Here is a 25,252-nt window from a genome sequence, read left to right as displayed (position 1 = left end):
TGTGTGAAAGAGTTGTTCAGTGATCCTCATGGTCACTGTATCACCTCTGTACTGAAACATGGATTAATATCATTGTTTAATAAACACTGAAACATGGATTAATATCATTGTTAAATCAACACTGAAACATGGATTAATATCATTGTTTAATAAACACTGAAACATGGATTAATATCATTGTTTAATAAACACTGAAACATGGATTAATATCATTGTTTAATAAACATTGAAACATGGATCAATATCATTGTTTAATAAACAGAGGTCAAATAAATGTTTTACCGTGTTCAATCAATCATTATTGTAACATTATCATTACCATTATTTTTAGGTACATCAGTCAGTGGTTCTCTTTTTAAGATTTGTTTTGGGGCTTTTATGTCTTCATTGAAAGGACAGTAGACTGACAGGAAATGGGGAGAGAGACAGGGAGTGACACGTGGCAAAGGTCGTCCGGATTGGGAATCGAACTGGCAACGCAGCCAGGCATCCATGCCTATGTGGCAATGCATAAGTGGTATGAGCACGGACCAGTAGGCCAGCTGGTGCCCCCAACAGTGGTTCTCTAAATGGGGTCTGGGGACTTCAAGGGTCCTTGGAGGGGGTTCCAGGGGGTCCCCAGCTAAATTGGTTGATACCGCCAATCATTTTGGATGTTGGTTGTTCAAACAGCAGATCTACAAGCGTGTCACAAAAGCGACACGCTGTGAGCTTGTACATCTGCCATTTTTTTAAATTTCTTAACAGTTTTACTGCCAGATGTTATTTATTTTTTGGGTCTGGTGCCAGCAAAAAGCAGCTTTCCTTTGAGATGTTATAGAAAATGATCTATTGGTTCTTTTTAAATGAATCCATTTTATAATGGGTTTTATAATATGTACTTTGGCCATACTGGCAGCAGAGGGCAGCCTTATGCAACGATTTGAATGGAATTGGCCCATGGGGCTCGCAGTGGTCCACAGCAAAGCAATGCGCTGTCTAGCCCCTGTCCAAAAAAACGTCCGTAGCAGTAAAAGAGTTAAAATATAAATAAAAAATAACTAAATTTGGGTTGTATTATAACTCAACCGCTGGGTAACTATTGCACCAACCCAGCAGTAGTAAATCTGACCCAGCAAGATGGGTAGGTCCATTTTAACCCAGTTAAATATTCAACCCACGTCCTGGGTCAAATGAACTTCACATCTGAGTAAATTCAACCACTATAATTTAGTATATACTCCTCCCAAATGCTGGATCAAATAAGGAACAATTCTGGGTTGTTTCAATCACTTAATTGTGTTATATATTTTACCCAATCATAGCTTAAATAAAACAATTCTGGGTTTATTCAAGCACAATACATGTGTTATTACTTTACGGTCAAACTACAGTTTAACATTATTTACAGTTCAACCCCTACACCCCCACCCGTTCACTTAGATCAGCCAACACAGGGATGCTGACAGAACCCTGGCTAAAAGCCCCAGGGCAAAAAGACAGTTTGCCCTCCTGGACCCAAAGTTGTGGAATAAACTCCCTGTCACACTTAGAACAACAGACTCACTTGCTAGCTTTCGCCGTGGACTGAAGACTCACCTTTTCAGACTCCACCTAAACCCATAGCTCTACCGAAATGACCATATATGAATCTAGTTAGCATTTTTGGTAGGTTTTTAGAATCCTTTTCTTTACTGATTATATTGTTTTTAGATTGATATTCATATGCATTTGCTATATTGTTGCTGATATTCTGACATGTTATCTTGTTTATTATAGTGATGTATTATCTGCTTAGTGTAAGTCACTTTGGATTAAAAGCATCTGCTAAATGCCTAAAATGAAACTGAACTACAAACCGGGGCTTTTAAGCCATGACATCATTTTGTAGTCAGACCTCCAAGCAGATTTATTGTCAATATGTGTCCCTCGCTATCTCAACAGATCCGAGACAAAAATAACGACCAAAGTATAATTCTACCACTTTCCTGTCAACAAGAGAAGACAAATAGTAAAAATAGTAAAAAGATTCACGGACGCTGGGGCCTTTTGGCCCCAAAAGTTCTCCTCTGCCTACAAAATGATGTCAGACTTAAGAGCCCCATAGCAAAATACATCTTAGATCCTGGTAGGAGATAAAACCATCAGTAGAGGTCCTGGTAGGAGATAAAACCATCAGTACTAGAGGTCCTGGTAGGAGATAAAACCATCAGTACTAGAGGTCCTGGTAGGAGATAAAACCATCAGTACCAGAGGTCCTGGTAGGAGATAAAACCATCAGTACTAGAGGTCCTGGTTGGAGATAAAACCATCAGTACCAGAGGTCCTGGTAGGAGATAAAACCATCAATACTAGAGGTTCTGGTAGGAGATAAAACCATCAGTACTAGAGGTCCTGGTAGGAGATGAAACCATCAGTACTAGATAAAACCATCAGTACTAGAGGTCCTGGTAGGAGATAAACCATCAGTACCAGAGGTCCTGGTAGGAGATGAAACCATCAGTACCAGAGGTCCTGGTAGGAGATGAAACCATCAGTACTAGATAAAACCATCAGTACTAGAGGTCCTGGTAGGAGATAAACCATCAGTACCAGAGGTCCTGGTAGGAGATGAAACCATCAGTACCAGAGGTCCTGGTAGGAGATGAAACCATCAGTACCAGAGGTCCTGGTAGGACATACAACCAGCAGTACTATGATACTAGTTCACAGGACATCAAGACAAAGAAAGAATCTTTTTTGTCAGAAGTATATTTGCATTAAGTACCAAACAACATGTACAGCAGGCATTACAACTGGTTTCTTTATGCCTGTAAGTATAGAAATTATTGCTAAATAGTGTTGAAAATAATTACATATTTACAGGAGAGAAGTTAAAGAATAAAACTACTACGAACTGAGAAATGGTTAAACTTTAACAAAAATGTACAAATGTTTTTTTTTTTTTTATCAAACATGGCTTGGTTTGGTGTGAGAGGACGGCTTTAAACTACAGTATAAACTACAGTGTAAACACAACCAAAGAATAAACAATAACTACAACAATAAGCCATTAACTCAAATCTCTGCATCTGGGGGTCCCTGGAACAAAAAATGTTTTTAGATGATGGGGGTCCGCAGCCAAATGCATGTAATTAGCCCTATTCACGACCCGCCCACCCAGCAAATTTCTCAGCATCCCCCGGGTGCTGACATCAATTTAGAAGGGGAAATTATAACAGAAATAGCTGGACTTAAAGCCAACAAATCATTATTTCGAACGGTAAAGTAAATTATAATGCTTTGTGCCTTTTACTATCATGTGTTCTTGATCATGCTAGCCGTATTTTATACTTTACTATTCGGAAATTGCATTACATTTCTGTGTTAACTCTATAGGCTATAGTAGGACTTTCCCCTTCAAAACGTGACTTCAGCACCCGGGGGATGCTGAGTGGGCGGGCCGTGAATAGGGCTAACTGTGGTGGTCCTTGGCATGAAAGAGTTTGAGAACCACGGATTTAGAAGAAGGGTTTGGGAGACAATTATAGAATCGGGTCAACGATATTCAAAGATTTGCACACATTTTCACATTTTCTTTCAAAAAATAGCAGACATACAAGCTCACAGCGCGGCACCTGAGCTTGTATATCTGCTATTTTTTCAATGGCTAAAGCACAAAATAATGTTCAAACCATCATTCTGCAGCATATTAGAAATTAAAGCTACAGTACGGCACCCCATCTTATAAATGGTCCATTTGGTTACCAACTCTCCATCATTTGGCTAAGGTGGTCCCCGGACCACTGGTTGAAAACCCACTGTTTTAAAGGAATCAAGTGCTAAACGGCCTCAGAGTGGGTTTATTCCAGGTTCTTCTTCGTGAAGGTCTTCTCTCCTCAGATAGCCGGGGACCCACAAGGTCTTCTCTCCTCAGATATAGCCGGGGACCCACAAGGTCTTCTCTCCTCAGATAGCCGGGGACCCACAAGCCCAAAAGCTCAAGGAATAGGGTAGAACCTGGGATTTTCTGCCGTACTTTTTATTTCTGTTTTATCTATTAGTTTGGTCATTAACACATCGGGTGCCCCTGGATTGAGCCCCATTTATCCCCTCTCGCTGCCCAGGCCCACCACCATTGTATTGAATCCGGCCCTGCTGCGTCAATGCATGCGTCATGACGTCACTTGGTCACATGACCACAGACAGGATGTTGTTGTGTAACTTTCTGTATGGACCAGTGTTGATCATAACTGTTCATTGCCGATGAAAATTTGGACATTTTGCCGCACCCTGCCACAGTTTTAGCCATAAAACAAACATCAGAGATAAAGGGCGTTAAAGATGGGGAAATGCATTGGAGTATATGGAGAAAAACGGCCGCGCGATGCTCTCAGCGTCGACTCGAAGCGACTAGCGGCTAATGGGCTACATCCAGGCTTAGCCCCAACCTAACGGTGAGATTTAAAGTTAATACTGTAAATACAGTAAACACGTCAAAACGTTGTGGGCCTCCAGCGACATCAAAGAGTTTGACGCGTGGGCACCCGGTGAGTTAAGGTCCACAGAATGAGAGGCCTGCTCTGCCGGAAACATCGCGAAAAAAGGTTATGGCCATTTGTATATTCACTGTCCCATTGACTTCACTATACAGGAAAATAACACAATTTTTTTTTGCTTTAATTAGCATGTGAGGGGTCAAACTAGGGGTTCTTCATGATTCTGAATCCATAGCAATCATTTGTTCTGCATGAAAAACATTGCTTGGGTTAATTTTCGGCAGCCCACAACTGTGAAAAGTGGAAAAAAAGTGATGACTCACCACTTTTCACAGTTTTGGGGGGGCCGAAATCTAGCCCAAGGAAACAACATAACCCCTCACATGCATATTAAAGCAGACTTTTTTCCTTTTTTTTTAATATTTCTAGTGGAGTCAATGGGACAGTGAATATACAAATGGCCATAACTTTTGTTCGCGATGTTTCCAGCAGAGCAGGCCTCTCATTCTGTGGACCTTAATGACCAAACTAATAGATAAAACAGAAATAAAAAGTACGGCAGAAAATGACAGGTCCCCTCCCATTATGGTGACTGGGTCCCCGGCTAAGAGCTTTTATTTCAGGTTCTTCTTGGTGAAGGTCTTGGCTTCTCTCTTCAGCCTGGCCAGGTTTTCTCCATCGCTGTCGTCGGAGCCCGGGGGCGGGGCGTAGTCCGAGTCGTTCCAGGCGTCGTCGCTGTCGCCGTCGTCGATGAAGCTGTCGTCGTCGTCCCACGACTCTTCGTCGCCCTCATCATCATCATCACCACCGCGGCGTCTCGTAGCCCTCGTTGAACTCCTGGCTGCAGGAAAACAGCATTAAAGTGTTGTAAAGTGCTGTAAAAATGTATTTTAAGTAGGTTGAAATAAGTGTTGAATAAGCTCTATAGCATAGAATAGAGCAGGGGTTCCCAAACTTTTTTGTCTCAGGGCACCCCATAAATATTTTTTTTAATCCGAGGCACCCCTATATTATAATTTTCACTCCCAGCACCTTATATTTATAGCATATCGTCGTTGTCGGGTGGAAACCTTGTATGTCCAAAACCGTTCGTTTTGTATTTATTATCTATAAAATGTACTAAACTAGTGAAAACAGCCGATCTACAAGCACACAACGCCTCGCACCGTGAGGCGTTGGGTGCTTGTAGATCAGCTGTTTTCACTAGTTTTGTGCGACAGAGGTTTCTGCCTGACAGTGACGATATTTTAGTGATTATGTTGCGAGGACAACTTTGAGATAATAGCCATTTTGGTTAGAACTGACTGATTTTGGTTAGAAATAACTTTGCACTTCAAATTTAAAATGATACTAAATATTTTTTCAAGTGTCCAAATAAATTCCAAATATTATCGAATGATCTCGTGTCGCGGCACCCCTGGACTGCCGTTGCGGCACCCCAGGGTGCCCCGTCACCCACTTTGAAAACCCATAGAATAGAGCACTGGTTCCCAAACACTGGCTCAGGACCCATTTGTGGGTCACAGACACATTTTTATGGGTCCCTCAATTTTTGGTTTCCTACAATTAGTTTTTTAATTATTAATAAAAGTTCAAGTTTTTCATGTTAAAAAATATTTATGATTTTCCTAGGTAATTAGGCTACATGAATAAATAAAAGAAACATCTAAAATTCCATGAATTAGAAAACTACTGTTTAAGAAGTAAAGCCAATCAACAAGTTCACAACATGGCGCATAGCGACACGTTGTGTGCTTGTAGATCTGCTATTTTCACTGGTTTGGGTCCACAGGCAAACCTATCCACAACTTTCCCACGTCCCGTCGTGCATTGCTCACAGCGGTGGCCTCTGCGACGCGACGTGATCTTGTATGTCTGCTGTTCTGTTCTACGGAAGTGTCCCACAGATAATGCTACAGTAAATTCTCACGGCCACTTCCCCCCCATAGGTCGCCACTCTTATTTTGAAGGGACGGTCGGAAATTGCGCTGATTTTTGGTCACTTGACTTTTTTCAACCTCGACCCTGATCTAGTTCGGAAGCTGGTAGCAGTAGAAATCCATCACGCAAGCGCTATTTTTCCGTGAAAAACGCCAGCCTTGGGATCAAAATGCCAACGTGCAGTAGTAAATAAACCAGGGACATTAGCGATCACCACTGGACAGCCCAGACGCACACTAAAGCCCTTTGCACACAGGACAGTTGCGTTTCTTTCCGTTTGCTGCATGAATAAAACACATTGGATTTGGTGTGCAATGCTGTGCGGAATCGGCGCTGCGGTTCCCAAAAGGAGTCATAAAAGGAGTGATGAGTTTTTTACCGCATGCGACAAGACGCACGAATCGAACTGGGTTCGATCGGGAAAAAAACGCACGGCCGCAGCCACACGTCGCACGGCTAATTCGGATCCGGTGTGCATGAGGTCGTAGAGAATCATTGTTTACTTAAAAAAAAATTAAACTGTCCGTTTTATTCGTGCGGATAAACGCGCCTGTGTGCAAAGGGCTTTAGTCAAAACTAGGTTACTGTATTTACAGTAAGTTTGACGAGTCAGACTGTCAACGGCACCATGCAGTAAAGGCTATCAGTGATGAGCTGGATCATCAACAGCAGTAACAGTAACAGTGTTAAAGTATGAAATAAAGGGTTTCAAACAGATTACCTGGTCTTTTAGTGTGTTTGAACTCTTTCCTGTGAAGTGGATTCTTCCTGGAAAGAGGAATAAAAACATTAACATTGTGATGTGACCACATGACACAACCTGATAGTGTTATTAGTAAATGGTGCATTTATATATCGCTTTTATCCATTCACACACGCACACGCACACACACACACACACACACACACACACACACACACACACACTCTCTCACACACACACACACACACACACACACACACACACACAAACTCATTACATTCACCCATTCACACACACACATTCATTACATTCACCCATTCACACATTCATTACATTCACCCATTCACACACACATTCATTACATTCACCCATTCACACACACATTCATGACATTCACCCATTCACACACACAGTCATTCACCGATGGCAGAGGAAACCATGCAAGGCACCAACCTGCTCATCAGGAGCAGTTAGGGGTTCAGAGTCTATTGTTCTATTAGTGTGGTTGCTATAGGCAACGGACACTGTTGTTCTTGGTCTCTCCATTTATAGTATAGTGTAAAAAACATCACAAGGATGCAGCTGGGACGTATCATCAGTGATGTAGCCTGGGGTCGACGGGTGTTTCGGGTCTCGCAACATCATACACCCTCGCCCAGGTGACCCAGCCGGGGTTGATCAAGTCCCGACTTACGTCCCAGTAGCTATCCACGATCAGTCCTATTAGGGAAAGACAGGGTCACTCAATGTGCAGCACCGGAACTACTCTGCCAGGATTGGGGAGCCATTCTGGCGCGTGGAAGAACTAGGCTCGATGGGTTGACTCCTGGCCGCGCTCCTCCTACGTCTTACCAGGTCCTCTCCTGCTCTCACCAGGTTCAGAACCTGTGCGTTGCACCAGACCCCAATCCAAACATTCCATTCAGCTGCTGCAGTTGAATGGCCCTCCTAAAGGCCTCACCGTGGATTTGTTGGGCTTCTTCCTCACGGAAGACACAGGCTGGGGCGCTAACCCAACCTGCTCCCGGGTGCCGTCTAAATTCCGGCCGTCAACCGAGTCTCCGGTGGTCACCAAACTATTCCTGGTTGTCACATAGTCTATTCCTATGAGCCACTATAAATAGAACTAATAGTGTAAAAAACATCACAAGGATGCAGCTGGGACGTATCATCAGTGATGTAGCCTGGGGTCGACGGGTGTTTCGGGTCTCGCAACATCATACACCCTCGCCCAGGTGACCCAGCCGGGGTTGATCAAGTCCCGACTTACGTCCCAGTAGCTATCCACGATCAGTCCTATTAGGGAAAGACAGGGTCACTCAATGTGCAGCACCGGAACTACTCTGCCAGGATTGGGGAGCCATTCTGGCGCGTGGAAGAACTAGGCTCTATGGGTTGACTCCTGGCCGGGCTCCTCCTACGTCTTACCAGGTCCTCTCCTGCTCTCACCAGGTTCAGAACCTGTGCGTTGCACCAGACCCCAATCCAAACATTCCATTCAGCTGCTGCAGTTGAATGGCCCTCCTAAAGGCCTCACCGTGGATTTGTTGGGCTTCTTCCTCACGGAAGACACAGGCTGGGGCGCTAACCCAACCTGCTCCCGGGTGCCGTATAAGATAATGCTAATAATAATATTCCAATGATAGTAATAATAAGATAATACTAATAACTAGAAATACTGTTCCTACGAAACAGTGTGGGCATAAAAATCTACCCAACAGACACACCAACATGGAACACCATTTATGGCAGGGGTTTTCAAAGTGGGTGACGGGGCACCCTGGGGTGCCGTGACGGCAGTCCAGGGCTGAAGGGGCACCCTGGGGTGCCGTGACAGCAGTCCAGGGCTGAAGGGGCACCCTGGGGTGCCGTGACAGCAGTCCAGGGGTGCCGCGAGATCATTTGATAATATTTGGAATGTATTTATTTATTTTATTTGGACACTTGAAAAATGTCAATTTAAACTTGAAGTACAAAGTTATTTTCAGTCAGTTCTAACCAAAATGGCTATTATCGCAATGTTTTCCTTGCAACATAATCACTAAAATATCGTCACAGTCGGGCAGAAACCTTGTATTTCCAAGTTATAAGACCGTCACACAAAACTATAACAGCCGATCTACAATCACATGTGTGCTTGTAGATCGGCATAGTACATATTTTAGATGATAAATACAAAACGAACGGTTTCCACCTGACAACGACGATATGCTATAAATATAAGGTGCTGGGAGAGAAAATTATAATGTCGGATTAAAAAAATATGTATGGGTTTCACAAGTGATGTTGGAGTGCCCGTTGGGCAGATCTTTATGCCCACATATCAGGGGTTCCCAAACATTTTTGTCTTGGGCACCCCCAACATTCAATACCTCAGATACTGAGGGATTGAATGGGTCTCTCTTCCTCTCTCTCCAGACTCATTTCCCGGTGGAAATGCATCGGGTGCTTAAAGTTCAATATTTCAAAAACTACAACAGATTTCACGTGGGTGTTGTTATTTATATCAGGTGGCACTTGTTGGTGGTGATGTCACCAACAACGCTGCTCCCTCATTGGCTAAAGGCCCTGCCTTTGTACTGTCGGACAGTTTTGAGGAGAATATTGCCTATTGAGATCGGCACATTTCCTGGGGCAAGCTGCCCAGATCACACGTCACATGTGTCTTCTTCTTTTGTCACTCTCAAAGAACGCCTGCAATGTTGTGTATTTGAAACTACACTGCAGTGCACATCATGGGGTGATCCCTGCTTGCCTCCTGTGAATTGTTTTATTTTTATTTGTGTTTATTTTCTGTGTATTTCGTTGCTGAGCGAGGTCAGCAGACAAAGTGACGTGAGTGAGATGAAAAAAACCTGGGTGAAATGCGCTAATCTGGAAACAACAATACTAGATAAATAATGAGGAGAACATACGTGTTCCAATGATAGTAACAGGGGTTAAAGCCCCCCAAAAAACCCAGACTGAAATGTATTTTTAGACCATGTCCCAATATGTGATTTTGCAGCGTACACTAGGGCATTCACCGAATATTCGAATATTCGAATACTAACGTCACTAGCAAATCCCTAGCCTCCTTCAAAATTGGTATGAAAAGTCACCTTCAGACAGCAGCTACCCGTGACTTGTAAATAGACTAAGCCCCCATGCTCCCCCCCCCCTTTTTCTTTGTATTCTGCCTTTTGTATTTGATGTTATGCTTTTGAAACTGATATTATCCTAGATAAAGTACTATGTTCTATCCGTCTGTCTTTCAATGTTATATGAGATACTTAAAGTGTGGTTCCTGTGGAAATAAGCCTCGGCTTTCTAGGATCTCCTTTTAGTTGACCTTGTACCAGTGATTTGTACTGTCATGAAACTGTACTTTTTTCTATTGCAAACTTCTAATAAATTCTTCAATCAATCAATCAATCAATCAATCAATCACTATTCGACTTGGTAAACTGAATTCGAAAATCGCTTATTTTTTTAAAATATTTTTTTTACTCTTTTTTTATTTTTATTTTTTTTATTTTTTTTTTAAAAATTATTATCATTATTATTGTTTATTCATGGTTCATACAGCTTGGCTAGATAGGAAGTCATAAAAGATGATTTGTCAATGCCCCTGGTGGATGAATTGGTGCAGTCTATATACTGATGTCATGATGCTTGCTGATGTTGTGACCTCCCGACTTAATTTCGGTACTCAGCGGTGTCTTCTCATTCATTCATCCCGGCTTCACGTTCATATTCTCGGCTGTGAATCCAAGGAAACAGACGTCGTTTGAGTGGGAGACACACCGACTTCCAAATGCTTGTGTGGCCGTGTATTGGGCATCAGAGAGCGGATACATATTCAGCTGGTGGACTGGGAGGCGCGCGCGCGACACACACACACACACACACACACACACACACACACACACACACACACACACACACACACACACACACACACACACACACACACACACACCTTTGCTGCTTGTATCGCTGCGGGAGAAAGCCTGGTAGGCGAGGTTAATCGCTGCTAACGCGTCGCCGACCGCTTTAAAGAGAAAAGAGGAGCTTAAACACAACTTTGCTAATTGCTAGTGTTCCGTGTTGATATGTTTTCCTTTTCCACGACGAGTTGTGACTGCGTGATGACATGCAGCAAGGGAGGCGGCACGTCTATAATGTGAGCTTGTAGATTAAATGTTTTTGACAGAGCTCGAGCCGAGCGTTTGTGAGTGTGAGTGAGAGAGAAGAGACCTCACTGGTGCTGCTGCCTGCTGGAGCTGCTACTCACTGGACCTCCAGTCATTCAGTGTAGTCAGAATTATGTATCCGCCTAGCTCTGGTCCATCGCGTCACCTCCCGCATCGCTGGACCAGAGCTAGTATCCGCCCTGCAATGCTCATTCATCGGCCACAAACATCGTCATGCCACGGACCTCCAATATTTACAAGCGACTTGGGCACTAGCCGTTAAGAAAGTATGAATGAACTTCCCCCGAACCTAAATAATTTCGGGTCGGGGCGTCCTCCCGAACCGAAATTATAACGGTATGGATCGACCCTAACTGCCTGTTGCTGATTATAGATTTGTTTGAACAGTCATTTTTTATTATTATTTCCACCAGCTCACGGTGCGAGCCGCGGCGTTGTGAGCTTGTAGATCTGCTGTTTTCACTAGTTTGGGTCCTGGGCGATTGTCTAATTTCTATTTTGGGTCACGGGCTAAACTGTTTGGTAATGTGAACCGCTGGGTTAAAGTCTTTTTATTTTAGAGCATGAAAGAGAAACTGATTAGAAACTGTTGCGCTGTGATGCAGGCAAACTATACAGCTGTCAAATGTACTGTTCCAGGGGAAGCACTGAGCGCACCCATACTTGCTGGTCGCTTAGTCCAATCAGGTCGCGGCTCATTTGTAAATGCCACGGTCAATAGCCAATCGTATTTCACTAACCTTCAGGTCTGTCCCGCCTCCAGTGGTTAACCCTCACTCGCATGTTGTGTTCAAGACTTGAAACAGCGCATCAATGATTGAGAGGCCGAGAATGGCTCGTTTTTATTGGATGAAAATATATATATATAATTCCCGTCGAATTCCGACTATTCGAATACTTTGAGGTCGAATAATTCGAATTCAAAAAATCACTATTCGTGAATGCCCTAGCGTACACCAATATTTGAGATGTTTCCCTGAAGTTCAAAACTGCCTTCACTGAATGTGTGTCCATGCTTCATTTTATAGAAATATCTTCTGAAGTTCTGTTGCATTCTATGCTAGTCTGGCCAATTTAAATACTCATATCTTGAAATTATAACTGCTTGTCAGTTTGGAGATCACTTGACTAGCGTTTTGACAACTTTGTCATTCACGCTGAGGCCATCGCTACACCTCCCCCTTATTTATCATTTTTTTGCGGATCTGAACTAGAAAAGCCCCTATGGAATCCTCAAGACTGAAATCAGTCCCCAAGACTGAGAACTTTAACCCCTGTAGTAATAAGATGGTAATAGCTCACCTATAACAGTCAGTTCCATAGGATATATAATGATATTAACTCACCTATAACAGTCAGTTCCATAGGATATATAATGATATTAACTCACCTATAACAGTCAGTTCCATAGGATATATAATGATATTAACTCACCTATAACAGTCAGTTCCATAGATATTAACTCACCTATAACAGTCAGTTCCATAGATATTAACTCACCTATAACAATCAGTTCCATAGATATTAACTCACCTATAACAGTCAGTTCCATAGGATATATAATGATATTAACTCACCTATAACAGTCAGTTCCATAGGATAATGATATTAACTCACCTATAACAGTCAGTTCCATAGATATTAACTCACCTATAACAGTCAGTTCCATAGGATATATAATGATATTACCTCACCTATAACAGTCAGTTCCATAGGATATATAATGATATTAACTCACCTATAACAGTCAGTTCCATAGATATTAACTTACCTATAACAGTCAGTTCCATAGATATTAACTCACCTATAACAGTCAGTTCCATAGATATTAACTCACCTATAACAGTCAGTTCCATAGATATTAACTCACCTATAACAGTCAGTTCCATAGATATTAACTCACCTATAACAGTCAGTTCCATAGGATATATAATGATATTAACTCACCTATAACAGTCAGTTCCATAGATATTAACTCACCTATAACAGTCAGTTTCATAGATATTAACTCACCTATAACAGTCAGTTCCATAGATATTAACAGTTTTACTGCCAGAAGTTTTATTTATTTATTGGGTCTGGTGCTAGCAAAAAGCGGCTTACCTTTGCGATGTTATAGTAGATAGATAGAGGTTTTTTATTTTTATTTATTTTTTGATTGCGCAACATGCACTTTGGCGGACCTGGCAGCAGTGAATTGGTCTCCGTTGATGTTAACGCATAATGGATTTTTTACACCATCACTGCGGCAGATGTGTTCACTGTACACGGCGGCGCGACCCCTCATCAGCTTACGGACATCAACAAGGTAAACGAACGAACGGCCGTATTGGCGACGAGCGACGTTCAGAATTGGGGCGAACGGTAACGTCCGTAGCAGTAAAACAGTTAACTCACCTATAACAGTCAGTTCCATAGGGACATTCTGGACGATCTTCATCATCTTCATCTTGTTTGTCTTCCTGGTGGTCTGAGTCTCCATGGTGACTGAACTCCTGGAAGTGAAGCGGGTTCTTCCTGGAAGGAAGCAGGAAACAGGAAGTCACTAAACTGAAGTGCTTCAGAGGCTGGGGACGCCTGATTTGGAATCGCACCGCAGTTCTCGGCGGACCCGCTCGTTTTCTATTGACCACGACCGGAGGCGTGCCGTCTGAGGCGACCGTGAGCCACTTGAGACACCGCCGAGCGAGTTGCCGTGTCGAGCGTTGCGGAGGTCGCGTGAGCAGACTCAGCGCCGTTCGAGTACAAGCACGAGTACTTCATTTTGAGTACTCGCCGATACCGAGTACCGATACGAGTACAATTAATAATAAAAAATGTTTTTTTGGGTTTTTTTTACTTTTTTTATCAGATGTTCCTCACTTTCTGGCTGTATATAACACATTAAATTGCATTGCTTTCCCAGAACATTGCACAACTGCCACACATTTCCCTTTTTTTTCAGGTTTAGCCCATGGAAATTCCTGTACTGTGCATGATCTTCTAGATCTGCTATGCTCAAACATTTTGTATTTTTACTTTTAATACTTTAAGAGAGAGAGAGAGAGAAAGGCGAAGTGGCGGAACACACAGGGTACTCGGGCGCTTTGTGAGCAGTATCGGACGAGTACCGATACCGCAAAATAGGCCGGTATCGGGGCGAGTACCGATACCACGAGTACCGATACCGCATCCCTACTCCGCACGGTCCAAGGGAACACAGCGGGCGGACACAGCGGAAAAAAAACATTAAACAGTAATCCTCTTCTCAAATTTCAAATTTATATAGCACTTTTCTGAGTACCCAAAGACGCTTTACATGGGGCAAAAAAGAAAGAACAAAATAAACAACTTTATTAAAGAATTAAACAAAAACACTAAGACTAATAAAACCAATTAAAACCAATTAACATAAGGTAGATTAGCTGGGGAAGGCAATATGAAAGAGGTGGGTTTTGAGAGCGGTTTTGAAGGTTTGGATGGTGGAGGCGTCTCTGAGGGTTTGGGGGAGTGCATTCCAGAGGGTTGGGGCAGCAAAAGCAAAAGCTCTGTCGCCCCAGGTACGTTTATTGGTGGTGGGGACAACAAGGAGGTTAGCGTCAGCAGACCTGAGGGAGCGGGATGGGGTATAGGGTTCCAGGAGATCACCGAGGTATGGAGGAGCGAGGTGGTTTAGCGCTTTATAGGTGTTTAGGAGTACTTTGAAGTGGATTCTGTGTTTGACTGGGAGCCAATGAAGGTCACGGAGGACAGGTGTAATATGGTCTCTTGAGCGGGTACTGGTGAGTTCTCTATACTGCCTCCCCCTGGTCAGGCCTGATGCACACACGCACACGCACACACACACACACGCACACACACACACGCACACACGCACACGCGCACACGCACACACAGTGTACCTGTAGCAGCCCCTCCCATAGGGGCAGGGCTTCCTGGCTGTCGACTGGGCGGAGCTTCCAGATGACTCCGCCCCCGCCGCCTCCCGCCCATTGGTGGACGTCCTGTTCCTGTGCTGCTGATTGGCTGCTGTGGTGGGGGGCGTGTCTGACTCCTCCTCCTCGTCACTCTGCAGCCTGCGTCTGAAGGTCTTAGAAGGACCGTACAACACATTTAAAGATACAGTACGTGATCTGTCTGTATAGGACCGGTTCACCTCATTTAAAGATACAGTACGTCATCTGTTTGTATAGGACCGTACAACACATTTAAAGATACAGTACGTCATCTGTTTGTATAGGACCGGTTCACCTCTAGGACCTGTTGTACATTGCTCTTACTGTACTCTGTACTCTGTTCTTGTTTTTTCTTTTTATCTTTTTCATACTTCTCTGTAACTTTATTGTTGTTTGGGACTCGATCAACACAATCCTGAGTAATTTTTTGGGTTCAATCTGTGTTTTTAGATATTTTAGTATTTCAGCATGCAGCAACTGCTGCATTTTACATCATATGATGCATCAGATGATGCAATATCATGCTACAAAGCATCACATGACCAGTTGCTGCATGCTGAAATACTAAAATATCTAAAAACACATATTGAACCCAAAAAATAACTCGTGTCCTAAACAACAATAAAATAAGATCTGGTTGTCCTAGAGGGGAACCGGTCCTTTAAAGGTAGGGTAAATGATTTAAAGGAGCTATAGTCAACTTTTTCTTGAAAAACGGATGCTAAAATAAAAATAATGTTTCGAAAATATTTTATAAAAAAATAAGCTTCATATATGTGTTTCAATTAAAAAATGACCACAAAAAGAGTAAAATAATGATAAAATAATCATTTTGGCCCTTTGTTTACATTTACAGGGCCCGTACTTTGTTTACATCCTAGTCTGTAGACTAGGATGTACACCTACAATGAAAAAGTTGACTATAGCTCCTTTAAGTTAAAGGGATATTTCACTTGAAAAAAAATAAAAAATAAAAAATAAAGTTTTGTCATTTTATCGTCTACTCAGGCTTTTTATGAACACCCTGGACAGTTTTTAATTTTGCTTGATTCAATATTTAGATATTTGATGTAAAATAAATGTTATCAGGCCCTCCTCATCCAGGGCCCCTCCCCATACACACCCATTGTAACTTCAAACTCCATTTTAACCATGATAGTTTCATTAAAATCACCCATACATTTTTTTCTGGTGAATCATAATACCCTCCTAATACGTGAGCAGGCTGTATTTTTTCGATAACATTTTTCATTTATTTTTAATACATTTATATATTGTTTTTAATTTTTTCCATTTTCCCAAATAATTATTTGTCAACCCGAACGGACCACGTTAAACGTAACGAAAATCGTGGCAGTAAATAAGTTTTTCGGGGCAGTCGATGAGTTAAAACAGGTAAATAAGTTAGACATGTTCGAAGAACTAACCGCTTGAGAGGGTCTGCGCTCATCTTCATCAGAGGTCTTCCTCGCTCTGGGGGCGGGGACATCTTCATCAGAGGTCTTCCTCGCTCTGGGGGCGGGGACATCTTCATCAGAGGTCTTCCTCGCTCTGGGGGCGGGGCCATCTTCATCAGAGGTCTTCCTCACTCTGGGGGCGGGGTCATCTTCATCAGTGGTCTTCCTCGCTCTGGGGGTGGGGTCATCTTCATCAGTGGTCTTCCTCGCTCTGGGGGCGGGATCATCATCAGAGGTCTTCCTCGCTCTGGGGGCGGGGTCATCATCAGAGGTCTTCCTCGCCTTGGAGGCGGGGCCTGATGGCGTCCCTCCAGCGACCCTGGGTCGTTTGGGTGCTCGGACTCTGCCCCCTGCTGATGGAAACAACGTGCAGCTAACAGATTAAACGCCATTCCCGATTCCCAAAGTGGTGCTAAAATTGGAACGATACAGAGAAGATTAGCATGGTGCCATGCTAAAATTGGAACGATACAGAGAAGATTAGCATGGTGCCATGGTATCTTCTCTGTATCGTTCCAATTTTAGCCCAAAGACAGCGCCCCGTTGCCAACAAAGGGCATTTTGGTATTGCATCTGAAATGGCTTGGAATTAGAGACAGACAGAACATGACATTTAAAGACCCAATGAAATGACTATTTGGGGAATTTTATTTTGAAGTTTCAGTTTGAAAAGGAAGCCTGTGTGTTTCTGAACCTAGCTGAGGGGACCAGCCCTTCAGGCGATGGGATTTAAAATCTGAGTAATGGGAGTAATGGGAGCCAACAATGGGAAACAAACAGGTGAATGTAATCAAAGGTTCATTTATATGCAAGCAGACCTGTCGATGTCATCACTTTTTGAATTTCTGTTCACTTTGGGATCTCCCTGCCATAAGTCTCCATAGACTTCCATGTAATTTATAGTGCACAGATCATGCACGCCCAATATGCACAGATCATGCACCATGTTTGTGCAGGCTACATGTAAGCAAAGATGGCTGCCCTGTATGAAAGATGGGGTTGTATGGGGGTGGAACATGCAAAATCGCGATTGAAATCATGTTTACTAGATTTAATGGGGTCCAAAAATAATTAAAAAAAAAAAAAAAAAAGTTCGTTTTTTTTTATAAGTAAAAGTCGATTAAAGTCGCGTGGCAGGGAAGTCCATAGTGAGATAGTTGATCTGAAAGTCGTTTGGCACTAAGTGAGTTAAGAATTTAGGGACCTTTGATATAAATATACACAAACCTTGTTTATTTTCTATTTTTTTGGCATCTAGTGTTAGGTATGGCCATATTACCACTACAGATATGCTCTAAAAGTGTGAAAAACATGTTTTTGATTTCACCCTGTCTTTAAATATCCGAGTGGTTGTTTAGGCTAAAACCTGTATAAAACCGTATTATGGACCGATATTTACAATATATATTTAAAATATATATTAGCATGGTGTGGCCCCTTTAAAGGTGTATTCAGTGATAATGGAAGTGGCCGGGGGTCATCTTGTCCCTTACTGGCCTTACAGCATGGAAACGTTTAGTTTTTTATAGATTGTTTTACACCATTATAATGTTCTCGTTTTGATCATTAGACCCAATCACTGAATATCGGTAGGCCTAGGTCTCCAGCCTCAGGATATGTATGATACTGATTTACTACGAGACTGTGGCATTTTATGAGTTCAGTTACAATCTAGGCATTTAGCAGACGTTCTTAATTCAGAGCAACTGTGGTTCTCAAAACTTTTATTTTAACCATCATGACTAAACATCATAACATAACTACAGCCATACTCTACCCTGATTGGTCGAGGACTGGCTGGCCACCTCTGAAAACCAAATCTAGCTATGCTCGTAACACGGGCCATGGTGGAAGTCATTTATGGTCAGCACACATTCTAGTGAGGAGAATGAATGGAAAATGTACTAATTATATTTTTATTTGAATGAAATATAATCACTGAATATATCTTTAAGTGAAATCCCTTACCCTACAGTACGTTTAAATAAAAATGAAAAATTAGCACACACGCGCGCACACACGCACACGCACACACACACACACACACACACACACACACACACACACACACACACACACACACACACCTTTAGCTGAAGGGCAGGCCGAGGCCATCCATGCTGGTAAAACTCTTCTCTTGTCTTCAGGAGAACAAACAGAACTTCTGTCTTCTGAGTTTGTCTAAAAAAACAAAAACAAAAACAAAGAAATTTTATTGTTGAGTTCAGTGTTCAGGGGTCCGGGCCCCCCTTGGAGGGTGCCAGAGATCACAGGGGATCTCAGACCTACTCTGGAGTGGATATTTTTTAGTGCCACGTTTAGTACCACTTTCACACCACTCTACCCAGGTTCTTGTAGTGGAAAAACCTGGCACAAGATGGGCGGTGTGGTGTTGCGTCATGTAAGTCGAAAAGGGACTTTTGTGGTGTAGTGTATGTTGTACACCAGGCCCACTGCAAGATGCTGTACTCTGTCAGCTACCGTGAGCCTCCCCACGCTTAGGAAGTGACAGAGTACAGCATCTTGCAATGGGCCTGGTGTACAAGATGCAATACACCACTATGATACCCATGTACCTGGCAAAATACTTTATAAAGGTTAAGGATGTCCATAATTACAACATCAGAGGCAGCGCCACAGATCACGTTCAACCCAGAGTCACCTCAAACAAAGGGTCAAACTTGCTCTTCTGCTATACCACAAAAATGTGGAACGCCTTACCGAAGGCCTTAAAGGAGTGTGGTTCCCTAGCATCCTTTAAAATCACCCTGAAAAACCACTTACAGGCAGCAGCCGTTCGCAACTGGTAAATACAAACATAGCCCAGACTTACCCTCCCCTGACCCTTCTTTGTATTTACCTACTGTATATATATTTTTTTTTTATGTTTTCCCCTTTTTCCTGACTATATCTACTGCATAGTACTGTGTTCTATCCGTCTGTCATTCAATGTTATATGAGATACTTCAATGGTTTCCTGTGGAAATAAGCTTAGTTTTTTCTAGGATCTCCTTTTAGTAGACCTTGTACCAGTGAACTGTACCGTCATGAATCTGTTGGCGTGGCCAACTAAACTGATACCAGCCGGCTGTGTTCTTCTTCGTGTGCTGTATTTCGGGAGGCTCCGACCACATTCTCCCATGTATCTCTGCGGTTGCACGTGACCGTTGGCAGCCAATAGCATCTCTGATGCCTTTACAATTCTATGATGGCGACACCCATTCCAAGGGGTAGAAAAGGGCCATTTGCGCTGCATAGAAACCAATGGCTTCGCATCGTCCATATTTTTCTACAGTCTATGGTTGGTACCCCTGCACCAATCTCCTGACAGCTCACCTTATTGAAGCTGCTCTCATCATCTTCCTCCTCTTCCTCTTCTTTGAGTTGCGTGGATTCCTTCTCAGACTTCACCTGTCACAATTATCACACCATCACCAATTAATCGCAGTTATTTCAGATAATCACAATTACTTTTGCAGACATTTTATACAGATCTACAAGCTCACAATGCGCCACAGCTAACCACAGCGCTGACGTGCTGAGAGCTTGTAGATCAGCTTTTTCCACTATTCAAAAAACAAAAAAACAAATGGGGTGTATGAAATTATAAAATATCTGCCTTTTTTTCAAGTACATTTGAATTGGTATCTGTAATTGTCAGCCATTTGATTGTATAATTAGGTAATTTTTGGACACTGCTCCTACAGATTTTGGCCTAAAATCACAATAAGCGGTACACAGTATCTCTACAGTCATGTCATCAACATGGATCTGTCCTATTTCCCATATTCCCTCCTGATTGGCTACCATTGCTTCTAAAGTTTGTGTATGTGACCTGACGGTCGCCTATCTCCCGATTAGGGAGTCTTACTGGTTTATTACAGTATATTATCTTCCCTGTGCAACCTTTAGTTTTAAAAATCCAAAAATAAAGTCATTTCTATCTTCCAATCACAACACAATGACATCGGTAATCAGACATTATTTGAGTGACAACTAAATGGTCAGGCAAAATGTCAGGATGCAATCCGTATATTATATAAGCTAATCTAATAAAACTAGAATATCCAGAGAAATACAATTAAAAAAAAGATGCATTCTTTTCAGTGAGGCATACAGGCAGGCGACCGCAGTTTTCCCGGTGAACCTAAGTGCAACGGTGGGGGCGCGGCCGCGCGGGAGTGTGGGGAACACGGTGATGATGGAGAGGTTATACAGCTTTATGTATTGAGAGGCACTCTTGCTGATTTCGTAAGAGACTTGCCAATTGCAAGATATTTAAAAGTTATTTGGGGCCATGATGATAACCTCTTCTTCCCACTACTAGACTAAGGATTTATATTGTCTGTGTTATTGTTTACAACCACAATTATTCACGTGTGGCAAGATCGCGGTTCTACTAGTTTTACTAGTAGGCTAGTGTAGGCTTAGAAGCCTTTTCAGACGTTAATTTAATGTTTTCCATTTCCTTTATCCTCATCTAATCTTCTGCTAATTTGCCAGGTTTTAAGGTCTAGTAGGCTTTTCAGAAGTTAATTGAATGTTTTCTATTTAATGATTTCCTTTATCCTCATCTTGCGCTAACTGTTTTCACCAGGTTTTAAGGTCTTATTTTAGTTGTTTCTCATAAGCTCGCGACCCTCCTTGCCCATCGGCCCCCACAGTTGCGCTTAGGTCCACCGGGAAAACTGCGGTCGGCAGCGCCGCAAATGGCAGCAGCCTGTGCACCCTCAATGCACATCCTTCATTTCGTTGTACTGTGTCTGTACTTGTACCTGTACTGTGCTTGGAAATGAGTTGATCGTTGACAATGTAACTGTGCCGGTGCCTGTACTGTATTGTTACAATGACAAATAAAGCTATCTATCTATCTATCTATCTATCTATCTATCTATCTATCTATCTATCTATCTAGGATGGCGACAGGCGGTCCTATCATACCTCAGAGATCTGCTCCTCAGAGTGAGAGACAGGTTGTCTGTGGTCCTCTGGTAGTGAGACAGGTGGTTGTGAGACAAGTGGTTGTGAGACAGTCTCTTCTGGTTCTTCAAACTCCTGACTGTTTCTGTGAATCATTCAATACTTGAATTACTATTCTATTAAATTCAATTCAATTAAAAAGTGTCAAATCACAATAATAATATTGTCGCAGGACACTAGTCTACACGTAAAGCAATAGCCAGCGCTCTACAGCGGGGGGGAGTCGCGGCAGGAGTGAAGGAAAAGGCTGTTTTTGAGTGTCGTCGTCAAGGTAACAGTACCTGGGGCGTGTGGTCGTCATGGTAACAGTACCTGGGTGTGTCATCGTCATGGTAACAGTACCTGGGTGTGTGGTCATCATGGTAACAGTACCTGGGTGTGTCATCGTCATGGTAACAGTACCTGGGTGTGTGGTCGTCATGGTAACAGTACCTGGGTGTGTCATCGTCATGGTAACAGTACCTGGGTGTGTGGTCGTCATGGTAACAGTACCTGGGGCGTGTGGTCGTCATGGTAACAGTACCTGGGTGTGTCATCGTCATGGTAACAGTACCTGGGCGTGTCATCGTCATGGTAACAGTACCTGGGCGTGTGGTTGTCATGGTAACAGTACCTGGGTGTGTCATCGTCATGGTAACAGTACCTGGGTGTGTGGTCGTCATGGTAACAGTACCTGGGCGTGTGGTTGTCATGGTAACAGTACCTGGGTGTGTCATCGTCATGGTAACAGTACCTGGGTGTGTGGTGGTCATGGTAACAGTACCTGGGCGTGTGGTTGTCATGGTAACAGTACCTGGGCGTGTGGTTGTCATGGTAACAGTACCTGGGTGTGTGGTCGTCATGGTAACAGTACCTGGGCGTGTGGTTGTCATGGTAACAGTACCTGGGTGTGTCATCGTCATGGTAACAGTACCTGGGTGTGTCATCGTCATGGTAACAGTACCTGGGTGTGTCGTCGTCATGGCTACGGGCGTCCTCTCCACCCACAGCCTCCACGCGGTACATCAGCCTCCCGGGCAGCAGTGAGAAGACGTCGCCATGGCGGAGGGAGACCCAGCACTCTCTCTCCAAGGCCCGCGGGGACGAGTCCACCGACGACTGCACGAAACAAGGGTTGGAGTGGGTCTGGAGACGGGACAATACAGGAGAGGACATTAAAGATGAAACAAGGGTTGGAGTGGGTCTGTAGGAGACGGGACAATACAGGAGAGGACATTAAAGATGAAACAAGGGTTGGAGTGGGTCTGGAGGGGACAGGACAATACAGGAGGACATTAAAGATGAAACAAGGGTTGGAGTGGGTCTGTAGGAGACGGGACAATACAGGAGAGGACATTAAAGATGAAACAAGGGTTGGAGTGGATCTGGAGGGGACGGGACAATACAGGAGGACATTAAAGATGAAACAAGGGTTGGAGTGGGTCTGTAGGAGACGGGACAATACAGGAGAGGACATTAAAGATGAAACAAGGGTTGGAGTGGGTCTGGAGACGGGACAATACAGGAGAGGACATTAAAGATGAAACAAGGGTTGGAGTGGGTCTGTAGGAGACGGGACAATACAGGAGAGGACATTAAAGATGAAACAAGGGTTGGAGTGGGTCTGGAGGGGACAGGACAATACAGGAGGACATTAAAGATGAAACAAGGGTTGGAGTGGGTCTGTAGGAGACGGGACAATACAGGAGAGGACATTAAAGATGAAACAAGGGTTGGAGTGGATCTGGAGGGGACGGGACAATACAGGAGGACATTAAAGATGAAACAAGGGTTGGAGTGGGTCTGGAGACGGGACAATACAGGAGAGGACATTAAAGATGAAACAAGGGTTGGAGTGGGTCTGTAGGAGACGGGACAATACAGGAGAGGACATTAAAGATGAAACAAGGGTTGGAGTGGGTCTGGAGACGGGACAATACAGGAGAGGACATTAAAGATGAAACAAGGGTTGGAGTGGGTCTGTAGGAGACGGGACAATACAGGAGAGGACATTAAAGATGAAACAAGGGTTGGAGTGGGTCTGTAGGAGACGGGACAATACAGGAGAGGACATTAAAGATGAAACAAGGGTTGGAGTGGGTCTGGGGACAGGACAATACAGGAGAGGACATTAAAGATGAAACAAGGGTTGGAGTGGGTCTGGAGACAGGACAATACAGGAGGACATTAAAGATGAAACAAGGGTTGGAGTGGATCTGGAGGGGACAGGACAATACAGGAGAGGACATTAAAGATGAAACAAGGGTTGGAGTGGGTCTGGGGACAGGACAATACAGGAGAGGACATTAAAGATGAAACAAGGGTTGGAGTGGGTCTGTAGGAGACGGGACAATACAGGAGAGGACATTAAAGATGAAACAAGGGTTGGAGTGGATCTGGAGGGGACAGGACAATACAGGAGAGGACATTAAAGATGAAACAACGGTTGGAGTGGGTCTGTAGGAGACGGGACAATACAGGAGAGGACATTAAAGATGAAACAACGGTTGGAGTGGGTCTGGAGGGGACGGGACAATACAGGAGAGGACATTAAAGATGAAACAAGGGTTGGAGTGGATCTGTAGGAGACAGGACAATACAGGAGAGGACATTAAAGATGAAACAAGGGTTGGAGTGGGTCTGTAGGAGACGGGACAATACAGGAGAGGACATTAAAGATGAAACAAGGGTTGGAGTGGATCTGGAGGGGACAGGACAATACAGGAGAGGACATTAAAGATGAAACAACGGTTGGAGTGGGTCTGTAGGAGACGGGACAATACAGGAGAGGACATTAAAGATGAAACAAGGGTTGGAGTGGGTCTGTAGGAGACAGGACAATACAGGAGAGGACATTAAAGATGAAACAAGGGTTGGAGTGGGTCTGGAGACGGGACAATAGAGTAGTGAAGTGTGACGTCATTTACACATCCTACCTGGTTCGCGGTTTTCTTACCCGATTCTGAATTCCCATAGACCTTTTTCATATGGCGTCATATAAGAACTGTGTTCCAATTATAAACAAATGATCTCAGCGGTTTGACTCATATGGATATGAAGAATCAACTGATGGTGAGAAAACGCTAATGTTACCGTCGCTAGAAACAGGCTTTATCAAATATGAGTGACTGACTATCATAAACCACACAGAGCCACCTCGCCGACAATATCGCAAAGACCGTTTGTTTATTTTTGGACCGCAATGAGACAATTTTAAGATGACTCAATGTTATTCTCCATAGAGAATGACTTCATTGGAACCGGGGGATGAGCGAGTCACGTCATGACTTCGTTACTCTATACAGGAGGACATTAAAGACGAAACAAGGGTTGGAGTGGGTCTGGGCAGGGGCGTCACAAGGGGGGGAAAAGTGGGACTGAGTTACTAGGGCCCAAGGTGGAAGTTGCCTGACTGCGAGCGTCAGACATCTCACACCACACTACGTGGGGGGAGAGTCTGAAATTGAGGGCAGACATTCTATTTCGGCGGGGGGGGGCTAAAGCCTATTGACGTCACACACACACACACACACACATACACACACACACACACACACGCGACGGCGACGTGGCGTGACATTGCAAAAATACGTTATTTCTCATA

The 25,252-nt window shown here is 43.5% G+C and overlaps 1 protein-coding gene across 1 annotated transcript in view; it reads right to left on the bottom strand.

Annotated features, from left to right (window-relative positions):
- Nucleotides 1-4,978: 4,978 nt before the first annotated feature.
- Nucleotides 4,979-25,252, bottom strand: part of aplf (aprataxin and PNKP like factor) — a gene marked incomplete at its 5' end in the record, with an annotated part of 21,544 nt that continues 1,270 nt past the window's right edge. Inside the window, 9 exons of the mRNA XM_080722791.1 lie at nt 4,979-5,298; nt 7,120-7,166; nt 13,695-13,814; nt 15,179-15,366; nt 16,660-17,042; nt 18,777-18,870; nt 20,026-20,100; nt 21,631-21,754; nt 22,613-22,794. Coding sequence (XP_080578917.1) covers nt 5,072-5,298; nt 7,120-7,166; nt 13,695-13,814; nt 15,179-15,366; nt 16,660-17,042; nt 18,777-18,870; nt 20,026-20,100; nt 21,631-21,754; nt 22,613-22,794 — 1,440 coding nt within the window. The 3' untranslated portion in view covers nt 4,979-5,071. The remainder of the gene's footprint in view (nt 5,299-7,119; nt 7,167-13,694; nt 13,815-15,178; nt 15,367-16,659; nt 17,043-18,776; nt 18,871-20,025; nt 20,101-21,630; nt 21,755-22,612; nt 22,795-25,252) is intronic.

The sequence above is a fragment of the Nannobrachium achirus genome (assembly GCF_963921795.1).
Source record: "Nannobrachium achirus genome assembly, chromosome: 3".
In the NCBI taxonomy this organism is placed as follows: Eukaryota; Metazoa; Chordata; class Actinopteri; order Myctophiformes; family Myctophidae; genus Nannobrachium; species Nannobrachium achirus.
Note: the sequence above shows the minus strand (reverse complement) of the source record. Positions and strands in the feature narration are given on the sequence as shown.